Source organism: Leptinotarsa decemlineata, unplaced genomic scaffold (assembly GCF_025532065.1).
Source record: "Leptinotarsa decemlineata unplaced genomic scaffold, Ldec_3_MD MMD2_tig00002974_RagTag_RagTag, whole genome shotgun sequence".
In the NCBI taxonomy this organism is placed as follows: Eukaryota; Metazoa; Arthropoda; class Insecta; order Coleoptera; family Chrysomelidae; genus Leptinotarsa; species Leptinotarsa decemlineata.
Window position 1 is genome coordinate 546,920 of NW_027412578.1, and position 21,955 is coordinate 568,874.

General features: G+C 31.9%; 1 protein-coding gene across 1 annotated transcript; it reads right to left on the bottom strand.

Moving 5' to 3' along the window:
* Positions 1-7,215: 7,215 nt before the first annotated feature.
* On the bottom strand, positions 7,216-19,704 carry LOC111507291 (nuclear exosome regulator NRDE2). Its single transcript, XM_023162582.2, has 4 exons — positions 18,466-19,704; positions 10,041-11,507; positions 8,332-8,525; positions 7,216-7,416 (listed from the first exon to the last, which is right to left on the bottom strand). Exons 1-4 carry the CDS (start codon positions 19,625-19,627, stop codon positions 7,294-7,296), a joined length of 2,946 nt encoding a protein of 981 aa, XP_023018350.2. The 5' UTR covers positions 19,628-19,704; the 3' UTR covers positions 7,216-7,293.
* Positions 19,705-21,955: the final 2,251 nt, after the last annotated feature.

Genomic DNA, 21,955 nt, shown 5'->3' on the forward strand with positions numbered 1-21,955 from the left:
TTGTAAAAAATGTTATTTCAATATCTCCGATATCTCCAATGTCTCCAATATCACCACACAATGTGTATTCTTTTGTGATGAATAAAATGATTCTGATTCTCCGAGGTGATGGCAACGGATCATTGTGGAAACTTGATAGCCATATGAATGGAGCAACGTTGGGTGCATCTACCACTTGGATGGGTACGGAGCTTGAATAGACTTTCAATGCAATTTCCTGGCACTTGCAGAGAATTACTCGTTGAAAGATAGGACCTCGTTTATCCTGAACTCATAAGTTTTGAATTCTGAAGCTTACAACTCTTGAGTGGGTGACAATTAAGAGAAAACTCTATTTTTATACTCATATTTCCTGACTACTCTTTTGAAAATTTGTCTGGAAAACGGGGCTCATGAAATGAATATTTTTTTATATTAGGTTGTTTCAAAAGTTTCACTCCGTTCAAGTGTCATGTGTTTTTGTAGTTCCATATCAATAAATATTTATTCTACTGTGTAGTATGACTGATCGATAGAGTCTCATGTACACAATGCATCGTGTTGTTCATTTTTTCCAAATTTTAATTTTTGGCCTTCAACTTATCACTATATGATGTCGTTGAGCGTTCGGCCAATTTTTCTCTAAGAATTCAAATTGAATCAAAAGGAAAAATGATCCAGGCATTTGGCAATGATAGTGTTGATAAATACACTGTTCGCTGTTGGTTTGCGAAATTTTGTTCTGGAGATTTTAGCCTTGAAGGTTAGCCCCAAAGTAGAAGACCTACACTAATCCAGGATGAGGATTTGAAGATTTTGGTGAAGACTGACCCATCACAAAGGATTCGTGGGGTGGCGGAAGAACTGGGCATCAGTTTTTGATGATTTAGAACAAATTGGAAAATTCAAATAGCTCGAAAAGTGGGTGTCCCACGATTTGGATGTTCAACAGAAACTACCACGTTTTGAGGTCTGTTCTTTACTCCAAAACGATCCTTTTTTTTTTTTGATCGGATCGTCACGTGTGATGAAAAGTGGGTTCTGTACGATAACAGATATGTTCCGGAAATGGTTGGACACCAATAAGTTACCCAGGCATTCCCCAAAGGCAAAAAAAAAACCCAAAAAAAACCATAGTTACTGTATGGTGGTCAGCGGCTGGTGTGATTCGCTATAACTTTCTGCAACCGGGCCAAACCATCACAGCAGAGTTTTATTCTGACGAAATCGACAAAATGTACCGAAATTGTGTCAACAGCAGGCGGCACTGATCGACAGGAAAAGTCCGAGCCTGCTCCACGACAACGCCCGTTTCACAAGTCACCGTCCGCAAATTTAACGAACCTTCGCCAATCAGGAACAGGCAAAACCGGCATTCGTCGACTTCATCGAATCCTGAGTATGCAATTTTCATGCTTACATAATTAATCGTTACGTTGTCAAAAGGACACTGATTCAAATGGCGCTTATTTCGATTAAATTGAATAAGTATTCACCAAGATATTACAGTTTGAAGTAGACTCATGAAAACGGACAAAACTTTTGAAACAACCTTATATTAGATCCGTTTTCAAATATGGCAAATGACAATATGACTACTGAATGTCATTTATATACAGAACTTCCCTTTTCATATCCATGATTTCTTTAAAAAACGGGACTTTTTATCTTCTATTATTTTCTAATTGTTTTGTGTTATGAAAATCCAGCTAGCTAGATTTGAAAGCCGGAGACAAGGAATTTTGTGCCATCTCAAATGTACCCACTGTTATTAACTAATTTTTCAAAAATCATGAGTTTAACTAAGTTTTTTACCAGTTTTGAAGACTGGAATCAAAAAACAATACATATGTATTTAAAATCTTCATAGTCATCTAACAAATTATTATGGCAGAAAATCATTTTGGAATGTAAAAGGTATTACATTTTCATTTTGAAAACAACTTATATGTGCAAAATAATAGGATTTGTTATAAAGTTGAAGATTCAATAGAATTTTCAAGCTTCATAGGGGATACCCCGAATTCAGAATTCTGAGAGTTGCTGTAGATATGCATTTCTGGAGTATGTATTAGAATTCAACCAATTCATAAACTAAATAATAAAAGCTTATAAAGATAGTTTGTGTAATGTTACGTTTTTCCCCGTGGGTTGACCAATAGTTGACTACACTGAATAACCAAACTAAACTTCATTTCATTTTGAATACAACTAAAACTTCAACTATTATTTGAATGTCTATCGCGTTACTAAATCACTTCGCGTACTGCACTGTAACGTCCACTTGACTGTCTCGATATTCTCTTGGCTAACCTTTAAATATCGTAATCGAATGCCGTAGAAATTTCGTCAAAGTTCCGTCAAAATCAGTAGCAGTATTCTCGCTGCTTCTAGAGTGGCGGGGAATCATTGAATGTACGACTCTTAGCTATGTCACGTTTGGTTTATCGTTACCGGGCATGATTTACAACGGTAAGTTGACATGTATATCAAACATAATATTGCATAAATTTTCATATAAAATGTCATTATAATGACACTGTCATTAGAGTTATCAAACAGAATTCATTCCTAGTTATTCACAGGATAATTAAAACTAATTAGGGAAAGTTATTGGATAATTTTAAAAATCAGTTTACTCTGTGAAATGTTATCAGTTCTTTTTATGACTGGTATGCAATCATACATACAAAATATTTGTCTCTTATGAATACCTATCCTTTTTTATCATATCATTTATATAACTCATTTTCATATTTAACCAAATATCACTATAAATATCTTGAAATTATCTGGTCAACTAAAAGTTATAACCAAATCAGTCCTAAAGGAACACATTAATTACTGGCAAAGTTTTATCAACCACAAGAGAATAAAATAACTAACGTATTCAAAAAACACTTTATTGTGAGATTTTCACTAAACGGTTTTACAAAAACGCAACACGTGTTTCATCGCCATACAATGGCTTCTTCGGGCATGTCTTCATACTAAAAGTTAGTGCTCCATATTTTTTGTATATCAAGCGCCCGTACCTTTTTTCACAATAATACTAATTTTTTTCGTTCGTTATTGTTTTAAGCTTATTTAAAAAAATATTTTTAACTTTTCAGTTCGATGTTCTTTAAAAGCGTGTTATTAAGTTTTTTAAAGTATATTTATTTTTGATACTTCATTTCATCACTACCATATAGCTCGCTCTATCGCCAGCAGTGACGATAAATATGGACTCCAACAGAGATGGAAAAAATGAAGATTCATGTCTTGGCGTGGGGAAGTAGAAAGCTAAAACTTTCCCAAACTTCAATATGTTCTACGTGTTGCATCTTTCCATGTGCAAATTTTAGGAATTGATTTGTCACATGTTGCTGTGATGCAGTAGTCAAGATATGTGATCCGTAGGTGAAATCTATGTAAAAGTGACATCACGTCCAGTCCATATTTAATTATGTCTATGATATCCAGTCATGTAAACAAGGAGCACGTAAACATGCAACACGACTACCACTACTGCGCAAGTCTCCCGTCAAGTGCGCATTAATTTGACGAGGGAAATTTGTGTGTTGCGTGTATACTTCATAATGATGGTGAAAAATTACTATTCTATTGTTCTATCATACTCAGCAAATTAAACTCAAAACAACTTCAAGCAATAAAATAATTGAATAGCTTTTATAGCACTGATTTCTGTGTTTTATAGGTGTCAGTCAAAATAAAATGCACTTTATTACTCAACAAATTTACTACAAATAGGCTTTACAAAAGAATAATCTAATTCTACTAATTTTAATTTAAAAACTATTTAAAAGTAATTGTGATCTTCTGCAAGATTCTTAGAAATATTAAGTACTTGCTGCGGCTGCACTCTTTTTTTATTTTCTCCTTATTAACAACCCTTTTCTATTTAGTTGAAACAAACTGAAGTTGCTTTTCAATTTTTTCATTTGCAGGTTCCTTATTAATAAACTTACTATTGTGTTCATTACTTTTAAACCCAATCACTTTTTTATGTTATTTACTTGCAATAAGTTGTACACATTATTAAGTTTATTAAGAGAGTGCTGCAGTGCGTCTGGATCAGATAATTCTAAATTTATGCCATTGATTACCATTCTGTTTAAATAATTTGGCTGTATTCACTTTCCTTCTACTTTGATTATTGTTACTGTCAACAGAAGATGCCGAGGATAGTGTATTTAAATGAATATAAACTTCGTCGCTCAATTTTACCCCTGCTAATTGAGTTTGATTCTATAGAACCGGGTTAGATTGCAAGTCGAAACTAATTCGTATATAAAACTGGTTCAACAAAAACTCATCAGGTAGCACCTTCAATTATTATAGGTATGAAAATTCCGGTAACAGTATTTTCTCCAGATATTTTTTGTGGGGAATATTTGAATAAAAAAAATAATGCTTTCTGCAGCTTACCTTTACAATATTTTATTTTGGATCCCCTGAATTCAAGTATAATAGTCATCTGCTACAAATCTAGACGTATGAAGTATTTCTTTTCAAAACTTAACTTTTCCCTTGTTACTTTATCCTTAATCCACCTGAACCCATAGTATGAAATTTTAAAATATTTTAAACCTTATCATATCAAAAATTTCAAAGTGATATATATTTTCTTGTACCTGACTATACAATATTAGAAACCGCACAGGGGTGAACCATATTCTTAAGTCAAAATATCAAAGTAAAATTGAAAAAATCCTAAATACACTCAAATTATGTTTAAGGTGATTAAATTCACAAATTAACTTCGAAACGAACATCGTAAAACAAAACATGCAAGTCGCAAATTCAGGAACGAATAAATAAAAAAGTAGGTACTCTATTTCTTTTTTCATTGTTCGATTAAACATTCATTATCCATCAGAAATCAAATATCGGGAAATAGTTACTTGTTTGATTATGCATTCATATTTTTCGTCATACATAGAAATGAAACGTTACCGTTTATTTAGCCATACTTGCCACCTATGGCATCTATCCCTTTTTAGTATGTGTGTCAATGCTATGTTCTCTCTTTTCGATGACCAGTCCACAGAATATTAAACCACAGAATGTAAACTCCAACTTGTCATATCTGTGGTTAATGGTTATGAAAAATTTGAATTCATTTCTGGTTATTTATTCAAGCTAATTGAAATTAATTAGGGGAAATTAATGGATAATTTCACAAATAAGCTTGATCTCTCAGTAAAACAAAAACAGCTATTTTTATGACTGGTATGTAATGATACATAAAAAATATTTGTCCTATTCCAGAAAAAGAATATCTTTTTTTATCATACCACTTATATTAGCATCACTAATTTTTATATTGTATCAAATATCAATATTCGTGGAATTATCTGGACAACTGAAAGTAACAATTAAATCGGTACTCATAAGGGGAACACATGAATTACAGGCAAGGTTTTACCAACAAAATGAAGAAAATACATTCCTATGTATCCATAGTATGGAAATAATTCATTATGATAGAATTAACGACGATTATTGTGATTGTATGGATGGTTCTGATGAACCTGGTACTAATGCGTGCAGTAATGGAATCTTTTACTGCGCCAACCAAAAACGAATTCCGAAATCTATACATTCCTCTAAAGTGAATGATGGGATATGTGATTGTTGTGACGGTTCTGATGAATGGAAGAATAACAAGTTGGACAAATTACCTGGTGTGTATTCTGAATTTATCAAACAACGTATATTTCCTTTGGATCCTATTATATTTAGTGAATATAATTCTGTAAATATCAATTATAGCTTCTGTTAGTTTCAGAAACACTGCAGAAGAGTGCTTATCATAATCATCCCCCATGTCGAAATGTTTGTTGACATTGCTAACTGGATAGTTTGTGATTTCCAATGAAGGTTGTTGCTAAAGAGGAAGTGTAAGAGTCATGTTTAATGAAGGGAATATTTGGCAACAAGGTTGGACTACATCAATTCACATTTGAGTGCTTTAATTCAGAAATTTTAAGTTATATGTATAATTGTTACTTTTTTAAATGACTGTTATCATCTTGATATATTTCTAAAGCAATAAATATAGTTGTTCATATTTTATTTCATATCATACTTCATTCCAATGAGTGTTGAACTCTTTACAATTATTATTAGTTCAAAATCAATTTTCTGAGTGTATAAATGAAACTTGTTTTCATTCATTATACAGAATGACTATCTACATTTACTGTGCATAAGGAAATATTTTCTTGTCCTGAAAAGAACAAAAAGAAAAGCTTTATAAAATCTTAATTTTCATTGAAGGAGGAAATAATGTATATTATTATTCTCCATGAACAGGTGACCGTTTTGGAGCAGTCTTTTTCTCTTCTCAAAACCTAAATATTTTGTAAAAATGGCCTCAAAATGTCTTTCAAAGAATATTAGATGTCGGGCAGCATCTTGAAGAACCTTAGACCAAAATATTGAAAGCTAATGGAACATTATATCTTAACTGTCTTAACTATATGTACTAAGACAGAGTTAACATATTAGAAATTTGCTATCTATAACAGTCACTTGTGATGCACTGTTTGGAACCTTTGGTGTAGTAATGAATATTACTGGAGTTTTTTCCCAACACCAAACCATTATTTTATCACCTTGACATGAGTTTAAATCACCAAGTGATCATCTTCAAGAGGAAGATCAAACTGTTTGATTTTCCTACTCCAGTAATATTTATAATAGTTACAATAATAAAATCTATCAATTATATCTGGCTACGTTGGTCCTGTGAATCAATTTTTGTTTTAACCCGACAAAAATGTCCAAAATTAAGATTACGAGAAAGGTTTAAGGCAATGAAATTAAAGTAAGCCGTGTATTAGGAAACATGTAATAAGGGATAATTACCTTGATTAACTGGAACCGAGTTCTTTTATAGATTGGGGACTTGAATCATATCAATCTCTCAACTTTTCAAGTAACAGAATTTCAAGGGCGCAAAAAATTTACATGGTTACGGTTTTAGTACTTTAGGAAATACAATAGTATCACTAGTCGCCAGAGGGCTCGAGCAACTTTTAGGCATTTCAATTTTCTTTTCAACACTTTTTACTAGTGGAAATTGTAGTTCTGAAATGGATAATTGAGAAACCCAGTTTTTTTAGCTGTTGTTGCACCATTCACAATAAGGGTGATTTCTAACTGAACATTTCTCAAGAATACGCATGGTCAATAGGCCCTGATGAATGACAAGAATGGTAACACCCCTTTATAAAAAAAGGTTTAATCAATAATTATTAGGTGATTTTCAACTTAACATAAATATCACAGGATTCACATAAACAATTAATTCCTCAACACATCCAATTCTTCAGGAGTAACGTGTAACCTGAGCTGCTTCTCAATTATAAGATCCTGAATTTGGGGCAGTTCTGCTGGTATATAAATGGCCGCATCAATGTACAAGGCCTGAAATGAATATAGTTTAAAAATAAAGTTCATGAATGATTTCAGCCGACTTCCAGTTATAGATAGATGTTCAATATCAAGTTTATTTTTCTAATTAATAATTGCAAAATGCAAGGAACTATTAGGTTGTTTCAAAAATTTTGTCCGTTTTTATAAGTCAATCTCAAACTGTAATATCTCAATGAACACTTATTCAATTTAATCGAAATGAGCGCCAATTTAATAAGTGTACTTTTGTCAACGTAAACCAAGCTGATTAATTGCTTAAGCATAAAAATGTGTTATGGATTCAATGAAGACTGAAAAGTGGAAAGTTATCAAAGTGCTTGAAAAGATGGTAGTCGGTTGGCGAGAAGTCTGGGGAGTTTGGTGGATGAGTCTGAACTTTGAAGCTCAATTCATTTAATTTTCAGACGGTGATTCGTGAAACGTGCAGACGGACGTTGTCATGGAGAAGAATCAGACTTCTGTTGACCAGTGCCGGCTGCTGCTGACGAAATTTTCGATACATTTCGTCGATTTCCTCGCAATATGACTCTCTTGCAATGGTTTGGCCTGGTTGCAGAAAGTTATAGTGAATCACACCAGCCGCTGACCACCATACAGTAACCATGGTCTTTTTTGGTAGGTTTTCCCCTTTGGAAAGTGGCTGGGTATCCTGTTGTCATAGATGATCCACTTTTGATCACACATGCTGATCTGATCCAAAAAGGATCGTTTTGGTTGCGCAAAAGCAAAGAACAGACTTCGAAACGTGACAATTTATGTTGATCAATTCGTGGGACACCCACTTTTCGAACCCTTTGACCTTTCTTATACGTTTCAAACAATTAAAAAAGCACATGAGAGCTGACGCCCAGTTCTTGCGGACAAAACTTTTGAAAAAAAATCAATATTTGGGACTTTTTGAATTACCTTGAGCCATGGACATTCTTCAACAGCAGAATAGTAAACGTTTCGGCAAATTTCTGGAGAAAAATATGTATAAACAAACTGCAAATAAAGTCTCCATACTAGTCCACACTTCCTGGTATTGACATTGGAAGTAATTTTTTTGAACAGTGCGAGCATCTTGTTTTTCAGGCTAGTATTAACATCATATTTATTACCTGAAAAGTGGAATATGGAATATATACAATCTCGAAAAAATTTATGAATGTAAACAATCAAGTGAAGGTGATGAAAGTTCCTATTGAAAGGATAGACTGTTAACACATATGTTTTTCCGACATTAGGAAGTTCTAGATTACAAGACCCTTGCGTAACATCTACTCCTAAAAAATTTTGTTAAAAACTTTGGTTGATCTCTATACACAAAATGTATTTGGTTACATAATATAGATGAGAATATATTCATATCATGTCTGAACTACATCAAAAGCACAAAGTACTACATATTATGCTTGTAGAAGCATTACTGTTATTATCTTTTTAAAAAATGTCACTACTACCAAGTCATGTCTATTTCTATCAATTATATTTTTAGTCATAGAAAGCAGTACCAAGGAAACTTGAAATCAGTAAATATACCAATTATTCAATTTTCCAGAGGTCCTTTAAAACTTCACAGGTCTTCAACCTCCATAATAGTATATTATGCAACGATCATGTAATGATGGTTATTAAGACACGAGCATTAACCGGAATAGCATACGCTATTTTTTCTAAACCCGATAAATAATGAAAAACTATAAATATTATATTTGTATTGAACACATTTACATTTAAAAAAAACACAAACTTAATGGTATTATCATGGATATATGAAAACTATAAAGATTCTAATTATATTTATATTGAATATAACAACTGTAATTAATCTGATCTTTTAAAAATATTGGAGTCGATGGTATTCCTTCTATATCGCTGTTTTCAGACATTTTGATAATATAGGTAGGTAATATGAAAACTGATTTTGACAAATAAAGCAATTAGTTACTTAGGTTAAAATCTAGGACAAACAAAGGAACAGGATTCTTGATTGAAAAATTATGGGTTTCTATTGGTTGATAATCTGTATCGTTATGAAAAATCTGTATCATAATGGATATCATTATGAAACGGATTATGGTCATATAAGTGTATTGTTAGAGTACGGGTGTAGAAAAAAAATGTTATGTTTAACCCAAAATTTAAAATTTGTTTGCTTACTATGAGCAGTAATTAATACTTATCTGAAAAATAATATCTGAATAATGTCATTATTAATAAAAATGAAATATTGGCAATTTCAAGAACATTCAAAGTGAAAATTTCCAAATTGAAATCCACTTTGTCATTAATTATTTCTTATGTAATCATTTCTCGCCAGATTAATAAATCTTTAAAAATAAGATACATATTAAGTCTGTTTTGGTTTGCTGTCCAGATCCAACAACATACAGAACATGGTTTTTTCTGATTCATTTCAGTCCACAACACAATTACTGATTTCGGACAATCAAAAACAATGAGAATTCAAAACCAGTGCAAACTGTTACATTTTTTTGTAAAATTGAATAGTTTCTTCTAAAAGTCTATCTACTTATATTATATATTATATAATGAACTTTTGAGTGAAAAATTAAATTATGTAGATTCCTAAACTTTACTTGGTACAAAAATGTTAACTTTAAACCACTTACCAGTAATAGTATCAGTTGTTACTTCTTGTAACTGCACCATTTGCTGATTGACTATTATTACAGAAAAAAGTGAAGACAAAGCTCTTTCAGACTTCAGAAGTAAATTTTGCACTTTCCACCATCTCGGTCCTAGAGAGTTTACCAGAGTTTGTTGTCTTTCAAGGACAGACAATAGCAGTAGATTATTAGGATACTTTTCCACTGCAGCAAAAATAACTTCATCAAGAAGTTTGACTAATCCGCCTGCAGGTTTATCTCTAGAATATTTGAATAAAATTGCAACATAAAATTCGTTGAGTACTTCTTTTTGCCATGAAGGCTCTGAATTCTTCTTTTCAAACTCTTGAAGAGAAGCTGCTAGAAATGTACAACATTCCTCAGGTCCTTTCCTAAGATATATAAACCAACCATGACACATGAGCCAATCTGTAAGAAAATCTGGGAGAAAATGATGCAATGGTTGTAATTTGGGGATATCATTTTGAATCAACTGATTTGAGATGAGTTCTAGCTTAGTTTCTGCTTCATTCAGTACACTTTCAGTCAATTCTGGTTTATTTCTTTGGAGTATCATTTCACATAACGCTTCAAGAGCTTTCTTATCATTTAGAGATCCTTTTTTCATATGCAGAATTAAATGAAGCAAATTTCTATAGAGAAAACACCATATTGTTTGCGACTGTAACCAATTTTCAGCAACAATTTTTGGTTTAACATTCAAACTTAGTGCAGTATTTATGATTGTGAAGCAGTTATCGGTATTCCCCAGTTCATACTCAATCAAAGCATACTCCAGATAATAAATTTCATTCTGCCTGTTCTCCTCCCGTTTAAGGAATTCTTTAATTTTCTTTTTGATGTTTTTCTTGAAACTGTCCGTTATTGTAAATAACTTCATCCTGTCTAGTACTATCAGAAGTCTTTGAAACCTAAAAAACCATACAGTAATAGCAATTTTGTCACTGCCAGACAAACAACTTGCAGCGTTTTCCATTATTTTAATAATGAAATTTAAGTACTCTTCGTGTCCGGGAATTTTCTTTAAATACTGTGGTCCTACCGCCAGGCGGTTATCTATCCACAAATATTCTTTGGCAATTTCCACTGGATAAAGAGGCAGGAACACTGATAATAGTGGTTCAATCGAGTCTAAACTCCACGGAACATAATCGAGACCTAAATCTCGCATGGTGCTGTGACGACAAGGCAGCAAAGGAATTTTCAACAGGGAAAAGACAGTTGCCGTGAGTTTGAAAATGTTATCCGCCACAGTGATTGGATGGATCAACTCAGCTACATCTTCGGTGAATACTATGCGCTGAGGATCCTCACAGTTTTCATCATCTAAATAAGGAAGCCAATGACAGGATTCTCGAAGCCTCTCAGTCCTCAACCAGAGTTCATGCAAGGGCAGATTAGAAGTGAAAATAATATCCTCCAGTTCAATTAACTGCTTCTCTCTGAAACCTGAAAATTAAACAGAACTCAATGATGGTAATGGTGTTGCGTTTTTTAGTTATCTTAGTGTCCCACACTAATACAGCGAAGTAGAATTTGAGCAGGCATTACGACTATAATTTTTACACTATTATATTATCCCATTTTACTTACTTCTCCACAACATTATATTTCCTAAATCAAAATGAGATTAAAAAACTTCAGAAATTGCAAAATTGTGGAATGAGAATAGTTTTATTTTGTTCCAAACTCAGTTCAATTAGGGTTATGTTGAACTCGTTAGGATGATTGCCTACAGAAGTACATGATCAATTGCTACAATATTTTTATACAAATAAGCTGCTTCTTGGCAACCAATCAGGCTCTTGTGAAACAGTTAATCGATGATAATGAATACATAGTGGCAATATTCTTATAGATAGATAGATAGATATATTTTCACCACATTACATATATAAATACATTTATGGCATGTCAATATATTAATAGATACAATATAAAGTACACAATGAATAAAATTATATAATAAAACATATGATATTTTGAAAATGTTACAAACATAATCAAGTGAGGCATAAATAAATAGCGTAAACAGAATGGAATATTTCAGAGAAGTGATGTGTTGAGTGCATGACTCAGTTGCTTTGTTGTGACGAAAAACTCATCTGTGGAATAAAAGCAGTGTTCAAGAATATATTTTTTTGTGCTTTTTTTGAACTGATCAAAAGATAGTGATTTGATTCTCTCCGGCAAGCAGTTATATAGATTGATATTCAGAGAATTATGTTGAGATTTGGTTAGTCTATACCTTGGAGTTTTTAATAACTTAGCATACCTAGTATTATGGTCATGTATATCTGACTGGGTTTGTAACTGGTTGATATTTCTGTGTATTTATAATAAGGCATTGTAGATATATAATGAAGGTAAAGGCATGATGCCAAACTTTATAAAGTGTGGGTGACAATGTTCTCTATATCCAACTCCAGCTAAAATTCTTACTGCTTTTTTTTGTTGTCGAAAGATGGTTATTGCACGAGTGGCATTTCCCCATAAAATTATTCCATAGTTTATCTGCGAATGAAACAGAGAGAAATATGTCATTCTCAGAGTATCAGGTTGAATTGCTTTTTTTAACTGCCTCAAGAGAAATAGAGTACTTGCTAATTTGTTACAGAGCTGTTCTATGTGATTCGACCATGTGAGTTTGTCATCAATAACAATTCCGAGTAGCTTGACAGTATTTCCCATTTGTAAGTTCATATTAGAGGAGAAGGTTATTTTTTGGGATTTGCTTGCGTTCAACTTGAGTTTGTTTGCAGTAAACCAATTTTCAGCACGTTTTTCAATGTTATAAGAAGAAGAAGCGAGTTCCATAAGGTTTTTACCGGTACTCATCAAAGTAGTGTCGTCGGCGAATAGAACACTTTTATTGGGTAATAGGAAGTTGCATAGGTCATTTATATAAATTACAAATAAGAATGGCCCAAGCACTGACCCCTGTGGGACACCATGTTTTATAGGTAGAAAGTCCGAGTTTCTTTGGTTAACAGTAACACATTGTTTTCTATTTTCTAAATATGAACTGAATAACTTCAATGCCACCCCTCTAATACCGTAATATTTGAGTTTCAAAATGAGTATCTCATGAGAGACACAATCAAAGGCCTTCGACAAGTCACAGAGTGTAATATCCGTGAGTACACCTTGTTCCAGACCCTCAACTATGCCTTCCAATATATTAAGAATTGCAAGAGTTGTAGAGCGATTTTGTCGAAACCCATACTGTGCATTATTCAAAAATTGGTTTTTTTCAAAATATTTCACTAGTCTATTTTTCAGAATTATTTCGATGATTTTAGCAAATATGGAAATAATGGATATTGGTCTATAATTGTCAATTTCTGTAATATCTCCCTTTTTATGAATAGGAATAACTCTGGTAAATTTGAAACTATCTGGAAAAATGCCTTCACTGAAGATCAAATTGATCATTGATGTTAATGGCGCAAGAATTAGATCTGATGTTTGTCTTATGATATGGCAATTTAAATCATGTGTATCTACTGATTTCGAATTTTTTCATGCATTAATTGCATCAAGAACCTCATAGCTTGTGACTCCCGTTAGGAAAAAAGAATTGCATGGCACAGGAAAATGTTTGTATTGGATCAATTCGTCTGGTATATTGGGTAACTGGTTTATTATATTTTCAGCAACACTTGTGAAGTGAGCGTTGAAAGAGGTTTCACATATTGGAGTTTCAGGGTTACTTTTAGTTTTCCTATTTAACTCATAGTTTATAATTTGCCAACTAGCTTTTGATTTGTTTTCTGATGTACTGATATAATGTCCATATGAATTTCTTTTTGCTTCTTTCAATTCCTTCCTGTAGCTTTTCTTAAGTGAATTGTATGCCACCTTATCAGTAGGATTTTTCTTTGTATCATAGATACATTTTACTATTGAAAGTGTGTCCCTCTTCTCCTTCAAAGAATTATTGTACCATATAACTGGCGGTTTTTCTCCAATTTTATACTTTTTATATGGAAAGTGTACTCCCACATAATCAGCATAAGTATCAACCAGAAAATTTGCTAGAAAGTTGATACCTAAATTTGTATTTTCAAAAATACCCCAATCAATACTCTTGAGGGATTCTCTGAATTTTTCCATTGAGGAGTAAGATAAAGATCTTTTCATAATTATGTCGGGTTTACATTCAGTGATTTTGTTTAAGATTATATATTGTCCAATATGGTCAGACAGACATGGATCCAATACACCTGAAGTCATGTTCTGTTCCTCTATATTTGTCAATATATTATCAATGCAGCTGGATGAATATGCTGTTATCCTGGTGAATTCAGATATGATTATAGTGAGGCCAAACGAATTTAGTAAGCATTTCAATTCAGATAAGACATTCGAATTCGACTTGAAATTAATGTTAAAATCACCCAGTATTATGATTTTATTTTTACCTCTTACGTATTTATTTAATAAATTTTCCAGGTTTACCAAGAAAATTTCAGCATTTCCCAAGCAGGATCTGTAAATTGTTATTATTAAGACTTATATTTCAAATGGGCCTTTGAAACCACAGAGACATATATTAATAAAAAAAATTAGAATATAATGGCCTGAAAGGCACTGTTTTGAAGTGATTTGAAGCATACCTGAGCAATAGATTCCAAATGACTAAATATAATGATTCAGTTTCAAAAAAAATATCAAATAGCCAAGGAGTGCCCCAGGGTAGCGTTCTAGGTCCATTATCATTCATCATATATCTCAATGATATTAATTATGTGCAAGGCTGATTGCTGCAAGGCTCTAATTGCTTGCTATGGAGATAACTTGAATGGAACTGTAACAAGATTGGATGGAGTCAGCCAGCGAACAAACACATGACATCACCGCAAAAGGAATGCAGTCGGCAACCGCCGGTTAAACTCTAGTTGAGTTCAGAAAGTGAATCGAGCGGTTGAACTAGGAATTCAAATAGTGGAGATAAATGAAGCGTTAGTTGCTAAGTGTTGTAAATAAATTAGTTCGTGATTAGTGAAACATTGCTGGAAATAAATTTGTTTAAGACAGTAAATTCTTTAATTTGTTACAGTATAATATAGTGAAACTCGTGTTGCAGTTTTGTAAACTGTTCAGTGAAAATCTCACAATAAAGTGTTACTTGAGAACTAAATATGTACCTTTGTTAGTTATGAGGTTACCTTTTTTGTTAACTTATCAGTTTTGGTGACAAAATAATGAAAAGTAGGACATTTTCTTAGCTTCCTACTGAAAAGTAGGGATAGTTAAAATGGATGAACCTGAATATATTCTTTTGGTTCTTCGTTCAAATTACATTTCTCTCTATTTCTCTAACAATCACTAGATCTGCAAAAGCCATAACCATTTCATGATTTTATTCATGAGCAAAAATGAGAGTTTGGTACAAAAAATTTACGAATAGGCAATCATTCAAACGAATTCAACATATTTCATATTGGGGTGAATTTGATTAAAGCCAATATTTTTTGGTTTGATTCTGCAAATATAATATTAGGTCAAATGGTATAATAAATTATAGTTTCTGACCATTTTGTTAAATAACTTGAACATTTGTAAATAATTCCAATTTTTGTTAATGCAATATGCATGCCCTTTGAAATTCAGTTTCTGATCTACAATAACACCTAGATATTTGATTGTGCCTACTATCTCAATTATCTCTTTAAATAGAACATAACATAAGATTATAAATGGGACAAATTTTTCCGCTCGCATTGAAAGTACATTTTTTGTAAGAACATGTAGACATGTTGTTGATTCATAAAACATGTTAAAACAATTTTTGTCAGGCGACAAGATCACATCAAGTTATAAAACGTTTGTTCCAGTAGAATAAAAATTAAAAACAGGTGAGTTTCCATCTGGACACAATGAGCACTGTGCTGAACCAATATTTATTAATTTATTTATTTCAACGGACAAGCCAATTTTTACAAATATCTTTTTATAAATTGTACATGTGCTTACAAACTAAAGATACATCAGATGTTTTTAATCGATTTTTTGAAGGATAATAATGATGAATTAAACAATTCCAGGTTAAGATGGTAATGATTTGCTGATTTCAATATCCTACATATTGTTTCATTCTGACCATAATTGGTTCTACAAAAAGGAATTTTAAAAATATCACTATTTCTGGTTCTTCTATCATTCACAGAGAGAGTAGTACAAAGCTCAACTATTTCTGGAGAATCAATATAGCCGTTTAATACTTTGTGGACAAACACAAGATCTGTTTCAAGTCTTATGAGTTAAGGTGTTCATAGAAGAAACAGTCAGTAACAGTCAGTAAAAAATCATAAATATCATGCTTCTAAGATATATTTAGTCCACTGGTTGCACCCCACTGACTTTGAGAAAAGGCTGCGGAATTGAATAAGTGGAAGTAACACTTCACATCAGATCTGTTTTTCCAAGAAATGTGGGGTATGAGTGTATGGTGTGGGTTATTCATTAGCAGCATAATTGGATCACATTTTTTTGACGAATCAACGACGGTTAACGAATTCTGGAGTTTCTACAACAGAAGGCACCTAAGCTGCTAAAGGATATTTCATTGGAGTAATAGAGAACCATGTCGTGGAAGTATGATGGTACTCCACCTAATTCCTAAATTGGTATGAATTATCTGAATGCTATCTATTGACATCAATGGATTGGTGAAAGAGATTAGATTCAGTGAAGACGTTTAAAAGAGGACTTTCATAATACTCTACCTAATTGTAAAAGATCTGCTGAACAGAATTAATACACAGTTCTTTGAGCTGCTTGTACAACTACAACAGTTTTGTCCCACTATGAGGCGTATTGTCAATTCAATTTGGTTTATTGTCCCAAGAAACAATGAATACTTATAATTAGGGACCATAACCAACTAAAAAGTATAATAAAATAACAGAAATAACATATTTTACAATGAACACATCTAGAAAAAAAATACCAATGAAATGCAGTTAAATAATGAAATTGGTTACAGAAAGTATATGTTGAAAACGTGTAATAGAAATAAAATGCAAACTATGAAATTCCGCTAATTAGATTTTTTTTTCAAATAATATTTGAATTTTGTAATGGAATAATACTTCTTTATTTTTTCTGAAATTAAATTATATATAATAATCCCATCATGATATATCGATTTTTTTCCAAAATTTGTTTGTATCTTAATTTGTGACAATAATTTGGTTTGTCTTGTGGCATTATTGTGAATATGTCCAATTGGAATAAAATTTAAGTTTGATTTCTTTGTATAATTTTTTACAGAATGAATGAAGCAGCTAATTTTGAGTTTATAGAGTGAATTCAAGTCCAATAAAAGATTTGGCTTATATAAGTTCAATGTTGGTTTCAAATATGGTAATTTATAAATGCTTCTTATTATTTTGTTTCGTAAGGTTTTCAGAAGTTTTATTATAGAGTTACCTGCTGTTTCCCAAATAGAAATGAGATAGTGCAAATGTGAATAAATGAGACTGAAATATATATTTTCTTAAAATTTCAAAGGTATAAAGTTTCTAATTTTGTAAAAAATTCCAATAAGGAGATATTTTCTTCCTAATTTTTTCAATAAATATGTTTATTCCATGACAATTTCTCATCAATGTATAAACCTAAAAATTTTGTTGTTCTTGTATATTTAATACAATTTTTATCAAACCTAATCGAATTATTTGAAGTATCAATTAGTCTTAGGGAAATATTCATATATGAACATTTATTGAAATTAAGCCTCAACTTATGTTTATCAATTCAAATGAGAATTTCATCCAAATCATTCTTCATATAATTTTTAATTTTTTCGTAACTGTCTGAGGAATATATAATGGTAGTATCATCAGCAAGTAGTTTAATTATACCATTCAATTTCAAATTGACTAGTGAATTAATATAAATAAGGAAAAAAACAGGGTACACCACAAGTTATATTTTGAAGAGAGCTTCTTTGATTACCTATAAACATATTGTCTTCTATCATACAAATAATTCTTAGCACAAAAGTTATATTTTATATTATGTCTAAAAATGTGAGGTGTCATTTGAAAAACAAAGTTGTAGGTAGGTTATTGCTGAAGGTAGTGACTAGCAGCTTTATCTGTTTTGATCTAGTTCACAATAATTGTTTGAATATATATCTACCATTTTGAATAACAGAGATATTTAGTAAAAGTCATTGTAAGACACCATTCATATATTTCAAATGTCTTGTTAGACAGGTACATGTTGCCAGTGTATAATAACATACAAATATTGAATCTCATTTAGACTATTTACTTTTTTTGTGTTGTATATACATATGTTTGTGTCAGTATTTGTTTCTGGACATATATCAAACTTATCGTCTTTCAGACGACAATTCTTAAACTGTTTCAAAAAAGAATAAACTCTACTTTACCTGAGGTGATGTTGAACTTTGTTTTATCATTAGGTGATAAATTCAACTCCAAATACATCCTCAGCAGGGTCCAAAGTTGTTCAAATAATCCAGCCTGTTTCATATACAGACCACACTGATATAACATCTTAAGAATATTTTCCTCTAATAAATTCTTCTCCACAAATGTAGTACGTCTCAACTGGTGCAAGGTCGACAAACATTTTGTGTACAAGCTCAATACTGCTGGTGTGTTGCAATGTGACATAGAGCACTGCGTAGACTCTATATAACCCTGCCACAATATAATATTACCTTTATCTTTCTCCACCAAATCCTTCAGATATGCTTGTTGTTCATCTGCTGGAAAGGTCCCAACCACAATGTTCAATCTCTCCCGGTGTAATGATTCACTTTCGGGATTGAAGGACATTGCTTTATCAAGAATGGATAATTTTCTTTCAGCTAATACTCTCTGTGCCTTAGCTATGCTACCTTTTCTATAAGTCTTTTCAAACTGGTAAACCACATTTTGGAATTGAATGTAGTCCAACCACACTTCGATATCATTAGGATGGTTTTCGAGATGACTGTTAAAGAAACCTGTTTGTTGAGACAATTCCTGCTCTTGCTTGAATCCAGGGAAATTATCATCTCTAGATGCGAATCCAATTTGATCAATGTTCTGTTTTGTAATAACTTGTTCACCGTCAGTATTTTTTTCTGGCAAAAGTTCATGATACCTCTTAAACTTTTTCTTAGAACGATACTGTGTAACATTCAAATAGTAAGCTACACGATACTTAGGAGCTGGACGTCCATATATAGTAGGTACCTTCAACAATTCCCGACAACCAGACACATCTATACTAAAATTTTCTTCAATTCCAGGTAGTATGGGTGAATGATCATATTTTTCCTTTTTTTCAGCAATATCTTTTTTCCTTGACTTCTTTCGCTTTCGTGTGTTGCTTGCATGAGTTGGGACTTCCTTCTTATCTTTCTTAGAGTCAACAACTTTTATAGTGACCGATTTTCCTATTTCACCAGATTTAGCACTGGTTTCTAAATCAATCTGAAAACTGGAATTTGTTAACCAACTTGTATCACTTTCATCTTTCCCCTTTTTCCATATTGGTTCTTGAACTTTGGCCTGTTCTTCATACGCAGGAAACAGCGACATTGAATAGAAATGTTTATTTTAATTATTTCTGATTAATTTTAGTTGAGAAATTTAAAAAATTTGTTTATTACTTCTCTCTCTCCGTTTGGTTGGCCCTTGCTTCCGTTGAGGCGCATTTAGCCAGTTCTCCTTCTGTTACACGTCACTTATGTAACAGTCGCTTCGTCCGGGGTTGCAGTTTTATGCAGACTGCTTCCTTATTGTGTCACTTTCTTCTTCTTTTGCTCTCTTTATTACTTTTTGCTGTCTTTTGTCTGTTGTAGTCGGTGTAGGTTTGTTAGTATTTTCACATATCACAGATAGAAATTTAGACGAAAGACACATACAAGGGTGAATGATACAAGGGTTTGTCTTTAAACGATACAATTACCTTTTCTTTCTTTTATACTTTAATTTGATTGTGTAGCATAAATTGTGTTATGTCCTTAATAATTTTTAAATTTAAATTCCTAAGTACTGTAAACATATCGAACGGTGCTTTGATTCCGTTGTTAATAAATTTTTGATATAAATCTTGTCCGGGGATACTGTTAATTGGGCATTCTAAAAAGATATGATTTATTGTCTCTATTTGTCCGCATTCACAGTTTGGACTATCACTGACCCCTATGCGATATAAATGTTGTTTACAACTGCAGTGTCCTGTTCTCATTCTAATGATACTTGTTATGTGTCTTCTGTCCATATTTGGTATTTTTGTGTACCATGGTTTTGTTGGATAGTCAGGTTGGACCCTAAAATACATTTTACCTTTGTTTTGAATTTCGTGTTTCCATTGGGTGTAAAATGATGTACTTATTATTTGTTTTATGTGGGGTATAAAGTTTTTTTTATCTATTTTAATATCCAGCGGAATATTGAGGTGGTTACCAATTTTTGCCAACTTATCAACTTTTTCATTACCTTCTATTTGTTGATGACCTGGTATCCAGGCTATTTTAAATGTTTTATTATTATTTGTATTTGTTCTTATTTTATCTTTTATGTTTAATGTAATAAAATCATTGTTTGCTGTTGAATCCATATTTTTTATTCTTTCTATTGCACTTTTAGAATCTGTTAATATTATATTTTTGTGTAAGTTTTTTTGAATACAAATTCGCATACCCTCATTTATTGCAATGATTTCTGCGTCACATATGTTTGTATAATCGTTTAATCTTGCTGAAAAAGAGTAGTCAATTATTGGTATGTATATTCCCATTCCCACCCTGTTATTTTGTTTGGAAGCATCTGTATAAATGAAATTATATTCATCTTCATATTCTTCTGCAAATTTTAGAAAATCATTTTTTGTATTTATATCATTTTTTTTAAGTTTTGTATCTATTGTCTCTACTTCTTGTATATAGGTATCATACTCAAAACTAAAATTTGGTATTATTTCATTTGTATATATGCTATTTTTAAATATTTTACATTGTTTATATGCCTCTATCAGATATGGTGTTTGGTGGGGTTTCCAATAGTTGTTTTGTTTCCCTTCCATGATAGTTAGTATTTCCAAAATATATATAATAGGTGGCTTAAAATCCATACGTTTTATTACATACTTATGTGCTAACCATTTCCTTCTATGTTCTAGATTTATTACTCCCGCTTCCGCAAGTATAACGTTTCTAGGTGTAGATTTCATACATCCTAGTATAATCCGAAGACCTTGTATATACGTTTGTTCTAGTTTATTTAGGTTTTTTTTTGTGCATGGGTTGAAAAGTATAGCCCCATATTCTAAATGTGTTCTCACTAGGCCATTGTACGCCATTTTCATTGTTACTGGGTCCGCCCCCCACCATGTTCTACAAAAACTTTTGATTACGTTTATTCCCTTTTTTGCCTTATTTATTATGTTTTCTATGTGTTTATCCCATTTTAGATTATGTGTTATTATTGTTCCTAAATATTTAACATCACTTGATATTTTAATTTTAGACTGCCCTATTTTTATATCTAACTGTTCTATGCATGCTCTCCCTCGTTTAAACAATATTGTTTCACATTTTTCCTCTGATAATTGGAAGTCATGCTCTTTCATCCATGTGTTTATTTCATTTAGAATAATGTTCATTTTGTCTCTGATATCTATTATATTTTTCCCTTTACATATTACCACTAGGTCGTCTGCATACGCTATAAGTTTGGCATGTTTAGGTATTATATCGAAAAGTGATTTTATATATATGTTAAATAGTATGGGGCTGATTGGGGATCCTTGTGGTATTCCTTTTGTATTTATTTGTGGACCGTGTTTATTTCCTTGTTTATCTATAATATAGTTTTGTCTATTATTTAGAATTCTGAATATTACTTTAGCTATGTTATTATCTA